Genomic DNA, 8,017 nt, shown 5'->3' with positions numbered 1-8,017 from the left:
TTGTGCTGGCAACAGCATCTACCAGTGAGCAAATATGCTAATAATGGCCATTTGCATTTTTGAGACCACCCATTTTCGTACTACTGTCAGTGGTTCTGATCAGTGTAACTAGAACTGTTGAGGAATAATGCCTTCGTTGACAATTTCTTGTCTACAAAAAGCCATGTGGCTACTCCAGAGGACCCTGTGTGGACAGACAGGGCTTCCAGGTCATGGGCAGCCCTATCTGCTCTGCTTCCAGTTGGTCTTTCTGTTGAGAGAGCATCCAGGCAGTCTGGCCACTCTCTGTCAACAGAGCAGGTTGCTCTTTCAAACTGCTTTTGTGTGTGGACAGGGTCGGTCGACAGAAGTTTTGCTGGAAGATCACATGCTTCTCACCTAGACTTAGCCTACAGAAAGTAAGGAAGCAAGTAACTGATTATGCCAGCATCTACTCTAAGCAAAAAGAGCTCTAGGATGATTTTTCCACTATAAAATATGCCATTAAATGCTTGAAGTATGAAACTGCACCACAGTTAACATAACGGAGGAGATTTTTAAATACTGACTTCATTTCAGAGCTGAAAGCTATTGGTGACAGAGTGAAAGAGTCACCTGGAAAATAATAATACCTATACGAGTTACAGCCACTCTTGGCCATTTCTTTAACCTCCAAGAAACAGGATTTCCACTTTAAGCCTAAATGCCAGTCATGTTGGTAGAGAGCTTAATCTCCCTGCCTTTCACAACAGATTGTAATTTTTGCACAGCTAAACGGATTGCTAGGGTTCAAAAGTTGGCAAGGTGGATGTGAAGATTGAGAGGAATCTGACTAGATGAGCCGTGAAGGGAATAATGCATTAAATGCGAAGAAAGGGCAGGTGCACTTTACGTGTGAACCGTTCAGGGCATTTTTAACCCAGAAGTACTTCAGCTGGTAAACTCTTCAACCAGTAGCAATAGGCAGAACTCCAGGGAGGTTCATGGAGCTACTGATTTTCACCAGCTATGGGGCTGGTTATCAGTTTGGCCCTGTAGATGTGCAACATAGGGCACATACAGAAGGAGAAGAAAAAGAACATCTCATATTTTCACTTCAGTGCTGGAGCTTCTTAAAATGTCCTAGTAGCCTAAAACTTCGCAGGATTACAGTTTTTCATCGGGTTGATGATAGATATCATACCCTGACTGTAGCTCCAGCTGGGTTAGCCCTAGCTAAGTTTTTACCCCTGCCTATGGCTACACTAGCAAGTTTTGCTCTCAAAACCCTGGTTTTGTTGACAAAACGGGTGAACGTCCACACACAAAATGCATTTTGGTGACATACCAAAAGTCGGCCCTTCTCCTGATAACCTGCCTCACCAAGATGAGGAAAAGCACCTTTTGTTGACAGGTTCTGTCAGCAAAAATGCTGCATGGACATGGTGGGGGGACCTTCTCTCGACAGACAGGGCATCCACAACAATAGGCAGCCCTGTCTGCTGTGCTTCAGGGTGCCTGTTTTCTTAAGAGAGCACCCAGGCAGCCAGGCAGCTCTGTCGACAGAACGGAGCCCTCTCCCAATTGGCTTTTGTGTGTGGCCGCACTCTCTCGACAGAAGTTTTGTTGGGAAATCTCTTCCCATAGTGACTTCTGTCAACAGATCCTTGTAGCGTAACCGTGGCCCCTAAGTTTTGCCACTGGCCAACTTTAGAAAGGAATTGCTTACACAGAGAGCCCTTGGGACACCTCCTTTCCACAACACTGGGGCCTGCTTGAAGTGAGATGAACTTTCAACAGGGCTGCTTGTCCTGCAGCAAGAAAGGAAATCCCCCTCTTCATTGCCCCAAACGCCTCCCACCCCACCATCCCCAGACCACCAGCCCAGTGCTCCTGACCCAGGCCCCTGTGGATGTCAGGGGGAGCGCAGCTAGGCAGCAAAGTTCTTGCCAGCTAACACGCGCTTCTTGGAAGTAAACCTGCCGCCGCGGAGATGTCCGCCCCGCTGTCCGTCCCTCCAACTGTTGAGTCACCTGCGCCTGGGCTGCAGGCTGAGTCACAGCCCGGCTCTGGCGGGCACACCCCAGCCGGATGGCAAGGCGTGAAAGCCTTCGCGCTGCGTGGGAGGCAGCACTTCCCCACACCGCACAGGTAAGCCAAGCCCCAGCTGCTGGCGCACCAGCGAGGCGAGGCGAGGCGAGGCGAGGCGAGCCCCGGGCGGGCTGTTCGGAACCCAGCCAGCCCCAGCGGGGGCTTGGGAACTGGTGGGAGCACGTCCAGAGGGAAGGGAAATATGCAAATGGCCCGACGCACGTCACTGACAAAGCCGGGGCGGGGGGCTGTGGAGCACTGGCTACGAGTAAACAACCCCTGGGCCGGTCCCGAAGGGGCCGCGCTGCCGCTTGCCGGAGCTGGGGCAATGGGCCGGCCGGCGCGGGGCCGCACGCTGCTCCTGGGCCAGCGCTCTGCGCCCGGGCGGAGCGGCGGGGCCGGTGCGCGGGGCCAGGGCCGGAGACAGGCGGCCCATTGCGCCTAGGGGCGCCGGGAGAGCAGCCCGGACAGCGAGCGGGGCTGGCGGGAGGCTCCCAGCGGTGGGGCCGGAGGCGAGCTCTCTCCGGGGGCCCGGCTGCGCGGCCCGGGGTGGCCCCGATCCCCGCGCGGGTGTGCGGGGTGTGGGGGGCGGCACGGACGCGCCGCTCGCGGCTCCGCCGCTCTCGGCGCCTTCCCAGCCCCCGACTTCGGCGGGCGAGCGCCGCCCGGCCAGGCAGGCTCGGGAGTCTCCGCCCCCCTAACCTGCCGGGAAGGGCGAGGGAGGGGCGTGCCGGCCGATCAATGGCGGGGGTGGGAGCCGGCGCGCCCGCGGTCCCTCCCTCTCGGTAGCCCCGGGCCCCGCGTTCTCCTGCGCGCAGAGCCACACAGGCACGGCCCAGGCAGTACCCCGCCGGCCCCCATGCCCGCCCGCACAGCGCTTCGCCTGCCTGCCGCACCGGGGCCACGGCTGAGAGCCGCGCCGGGGACTTTACCGGCGGCGATCGCCCGGCAGCGGCATTAGGCGGCCCCGCGCCCCGGCCAGGCGAGCGCGGGGAGCCGGAGGCAGGCGGACAGGGGGAGGAGCCGGGCCGGGCCGAGCGAGCCGGAGCGCGCCCGCATGAAACTTGGCGAAGTTTGGGGGAAGCTCCGGGAGCCGCCGCCGCACTGGGAGCCGGAGCCTGATCCCGGGAGGCGGCGCTGAGCCGCGGGGGCTGCGGCGGGAGCCGGCCGGGAGCGGGGCGAAGGCGAAGGAGAAGCAGAAGGAGAAGGAGAAGGAGCCGGGATGTCCCAGGGGCAGGCGGTTGGCAGCGGCGCGCCGGCCGCCCGGATCTGGCCGTGAGAGGCGGGCACCGGCCGCTCGCCAGCCTCCAGCCCGAGCCAGCCGGGCAGGGAGAGGGACCGCGCGCGCCGCCAGCAGCCCGGCCCGGCCATGGCCCGGACTCCGTGAGCGCCCCGGGCTCGCTCTGCCCCGCGAGCCGCCGCCTCTCCCGCGCCGTCAAATGAGAAGCGCCCGGGCGGGCTCGGGAGAGCCGGGAAGCGCGGGGCGCGCGGCGACCGCCTGGCCCGGGTCCCTGTGACGCCCCGGGCGGCTCGGAGCACAGGCGGGGACCTCGGCGCCCGGAGCGCGGGCAGCATGGCCAAGCCGGCGGACCACGTCAAGCGGCCGATGAACGCGTTCATGGTGTGGTCGCGGGCGCAGCGGCGGAAGATGGCGCAGGAGAACCCCAAGATGCACAACTCGGAGATCAGCAAGCGCCTGGGCGCGGAGTGGAAGCTGCTGAGCGAGGCGGAGAAGCGGCCCTTCATCGACGAGGCCAAGCGCCTGCGCGCCATGCACATGAAGGAGCACCCGGACTACAAGTACCGGCCGCGCCGCAAGCCCAAGACGCTGCTGAAGAAGGACAAGTTCGCCTTCCCCGTGCCCTACGGGCTGGCCGAGGCCGAGCCGCCGCCGGGGCTCAAGGCGGCCGGGCTGCACGGCGGGGCGGGCGCGGGGCTGGGGCCCGACTCGCTGCTGGCCAACCCCGAGAAAGCGGCCGCCGCCGCGGCCGCCCGCGTCTTCTTCCCGCAATCGGCCGCCGCGGCCGCCGCCGCCGCAGCCGCCGCCGCAGCCGCGGGCGGCCCCTACTCGCTGCTGGACCTGGGCTCCAAGATGGCAGAGCTGTCCTCGGCCTCCGCCTCCTCCTCCGGCGCCGCGCTGCCCTACGGCCCCTCCCTGGCCTACCCCGGCGCCGCGGGAGCCGGCGCCTTCCACGGGGCCGCCGCCGCCGCCGCAGCCGCCGCCGCCGCCGCCGGGGGGCACAGCCACTCGCACCCGTCCCCGGGCAACCCGGGCTACATGATCCCCTGCAACTGCAGCGCCTGGCCCAGCCCGGGCCTCCAGCCGCCGCTCGCCTACATCCTGCTGCCCGGCATGGGCAAGCCGCAGCTGGAGCCCTACCCCGCAGCCTACGCCGCGGCGCTATGACCTCCCCGGCGCCGGCCGGGGGGCTGCTCCGGAGCGCAGCTGTTGCGCGCAGCCCAAGGACTCCGGGGAGGAGAGGGGCCGCCCCGCCCCGCTTAGTGCGTGGGAATCGGGGTGCGGGGCAGGCGGCCGCCCCGAGGGCAGCTTCCCGGCCCCCAGGGCTGGGCTCGGGACCTCTCCCCGGCCGCCAGACAGGGGGTGACTCGCGGGCGGGGGCAAACCGGGCGGCCGGGGCAAGCGCTGCGCGAACGGCGGCAGGAACCAGGCAGGAAGGAAGAGTGTAAGGGGAGCACTGGCCGTCCGACCCCCGCCCGCAGCCTGTCCCACCCGGCTGCCAGCAGGCCTCTGCTGGGGGGCGGTCGGCGGGGGGGGGCCCTGTCTCTTATTCCCTCCCCCCTCAGTAGGGCTCACCCCAAGACTGCACATTTGTACATTTCTGTGGACCCGCTACGCCTTTCCTGGACAGGACGTTGCTCCCCTCGCCCACGCGTGAGTCGGTTTTAGACTCGGAGGGAAAAGGAAGAAAAGAAATTGAATACAAGCGTTGCGTTCCCACGGCGGGGTCGCAAGCGGACCGAAGGCGAAATCGGACTTTTTGTCTGAGCGATAATTATATATTTATTACCCAGCTGACCTGAAACAGAGGTGGTTTCGACAGCAGAAGAATATTCCCACGTTGCCCATCAAACATGAAGAAGTGTTTCGATGTTGTTTGGAGTGCCCGCTTAGGTTTTTTTAGAGCAGCCTGCAATTCAATTGCAAAGAATGATTTTAAAACAAAACAAAACAAAATAGAGAAAAACCTTCGTCTACTAGAGGTTTATTTTTTTTTCTTGCTGGTTGTTTTCGGTTTTTTTTTAAAACTTTTTGTAATGTGTATATTTTGACTAATGTTTGTGACTGAAGATGGCTAACCTGTATTTAGTTTCCTTTTGGCTCTCTGTAAGATAAAGGGGAAAAGTTTTAAGTATTGTTTTTTTTTAACACTTAAGTGTAAATGTTTTTCTCGTGTGATTTTCTAATTTAAAATTAGACGTCTAAACTATATCTGTACATTAGAATCCGCCTACCACTCTGTTCGTTTTTGAACAAAGAGTTTAAATAAAGCCTGAAGCAGGGAAAAGAGAAATCCTCTACTTCTTGTGGAGTTCCTACCAAGATGTTTATCTGAACTGCCGTTCCGTCCCTGGTGCAGGTGAAGTGTAAGGTATCCTCTGAAGGCGGGCTTTGTTTCGCTTTTGAATAGATTTACTAGGAAATCTAAATCAAGCCATTGTTATTCAGAGCCAAAAACCTGATTGATCCCATTTTCCGTCGTGAATAGGAAAGAAGATTAAAAAGTCGCGGTGGCGTTTTGCAGAAGAGGTATTCATGAACCGGTAGGACGGGGTCTGTTGAATACGCTCAGGCCGCTCGCTTGGTTGCATCGCTTTCCAGGTCCCTTGGCAGAGCGCAAAGTTGGCCGCCCGCTTCCTCCTGAAACCTGTGCAACCCCTGCAGCTCTGCGAGCGAGCTTTGCTTCCAGGCGTTTCCCTGGGGCTCGGGGAGCCGCTCACGACCCCCCCCCCCCGCGATTTCAGTGCCACGGAGCCCCCGGCTGCAGGCGTGAGAGCCTGGCCCGAGGCGGCGCTGAAAGCGACTGAGCCGCGCAGGAAAGCGGCCGGGCGGGCAGTGCGGAAGGGCGAGCGCAGGAAAGGCCAGGGGAGATAACGGCCCGAAGTCGCCTTTTAACATCAGCCGCCGACCTCTCAGCCCCCTTCCCCCCGGCTGCGCCCAGCGCCTGCCCGGCCTGGTGCCAGCGCCCCGCAACGAATGCGCGTAAAATCCGCCGCCGCGGCCCGGGCGCGGCTCGGGAAGCGCCGAGCTGGGCGAGCCGCGGGGCAGCCTGGCGGTCTGGCCCTGGCTGGCTAATTAAAGCGAGGCCCCCCCCCCGCCCCCCGCGCTGTGCGATATTAGACCTTAATTCACACGGCTCGGAGCGATTATGCAAAACTAATTTGGACTGTCCGGGGGTAATTATCCTCGCCACGGTTAATTACCCCCTTTCAGGGCCCCGCCGCTCCCTTTTGTAGCCGCCCGGCACTTCTGAACGCGGCACTTCCTGGAAACCCCCCGGCCCTAAATCTTAGTGTCCTCCCTGCGTCCCGTTCGGTCCCCGGGCGCGGACAGGCCCCTGGCTCAGCGCGCGGGGAGCCGGGCCGGAGGGGAGCGCGCTCGGAGACAGGCTCCCCCCTTCTCTGCTCCAGCCGGCTCCCACCTGCGGGGGCCCCGGAGCCCGGCGCGCCGCGAGCGAAGCGGGGGAGTTGCCCTAGCGGAGCCCTGCGGGAGTGGGCGGTGTAACGCCCGGCTGGGAGGAGCTAGCGCTGGGCTTAGGGCTTCCCTACCCCCGCGGGGAACTCCCAGGGCAGGAGCGCTGGCCGCTGCCGGGGAGGACGGAGGCCGAAGATCCCTGGGGCCTTGGCCCGGGTCTCCCCATCAGAGCGACCCACGCGGTCCCCCTGGGCCCCGGGAGTTCGCGTTTGTCTGGCGGGGCCGGTGCTAAGGGTGTGAGCCGCGGCCTCCTGGCCAGACGCAGCCCAGCAGCGGTCACCGGGGCGGGGGGCGAGTAAGAGCCCCTTCGCCGCTGGGAGGTCGCTCGGGAGGCAGCTTCCCTGCTTTCCGCCGTCTCCAGCCTGCCCCGCGCGGGGCGCAGAGAGCGAGCGCTTCGGAAACTTTATTAATCTCCCCTCGGCCGGCCTTTGTCACCCAGCCCGGTGCATCTCAAAGGTCACCCCTTCCTTTTCAAGGCCTGATAGTATTAATTCACTGACAATTTCCCTCTTTCTGCGCCTTCCCCCCTTTTCTTTGCTCCCTCGCAGGGGGAAAAAAAAAGGAGGGGGGTGAAAAGAGCTTTTATTTTTCTCCTTCTTTTTGTCCTTCAGTGGGAGCGTTTAGACAGTCGAGGAGGTTTTGTCCGCGAACAAAACCCGGGGTTGGGAGGTTTTGTGAGAGTGTTGTTTGTTGAAGTGGAGCTAAGAAAAAGCGGCGGCTTTCTCCGCATTGTGAAGAAACCAATCAGTGGTATTTGGAAAACTGTTAGCATTGTGCACTTCTTCTGTGTCCATTGTGAGGCATTTCTTTTCACCGGGTTTTTTTTTCAGCCGCTCCAGCTGGCCAGAATGAATAGCAGTGCAATGTGTACACGCTTTGTCCCTCCGGCCCTTCGAGTAGCCCCCATTGAATAGGCTAAGTTGACACTGCATGACAGTGAAACAACATAATAAAAAATACATGAGCCCCTGAATAGGAGCAGGCGCATAAATAAATAAAATGGGTGACCAAAACTGGATAAACTGAATGACAAAACGGTGAAAGGGGAACAAAAAGATATTTAACACGCCAGATTAGCATTAGAATGCAATCTACAAGGCAGAACAATTGATGAATAGGTTTACCGGCCAAGAAAGAAATGGACTAAATGCCCTTTGAATAGATATGCTTTTCGCAAGGGCTTTGAATAGATATGCTCCTTGCGAGGGCTGAAGGAGAAAAGGTAAAGATGAAGCTATGCAAATGAAGGAGTGA

General features: G+C 60.6%; 1 protein-coding gene across 1 annotated transcript; it reads left to right on the top strand.

Annotated features, from left to right (window-relative positions):
- Window positions 1–2,890: 2,890 nt before the first annotated feature.
- On the top strand, window positions 2,891–5,572 carry SOX21 (SRY-box transcription factor 21). Its single transcript, XM_074983103.1, has one exon. It carries the CDS (start codon window positions 3,623–3,625, stop codon window positions 4,454–4,456), a length of 834 nt encoding a protein of 277 aa, XP_074839204.1. The 5' UTR covers window positions 2,891–3,622; the 3' UTR covers window positions 4,457–5,572.
- The last annotated feature ends 2,445 nt before the right edge of the window (window positions 5,573–8,017 follow it).

Source organism: Carettochelys insculpta, chromosome 1, assembly GCF_033958435.1.
Source record: "Carettochelys insculpta isolate YL-2023 chromosome 1, ASM3395843v1, whole genome shotgun sequence".
Lineage (NCBI taxonomy): Eukaryota > Metazoa > Chordata > Testudines > Carettochelyidae > Carettochelys > Carettochelys insculpta.
The sequence above is the reverse complement of the archived record's forward strand: the minus strand, read 5'-3'. Positions and strand labels throughout refer to the sequence as shown.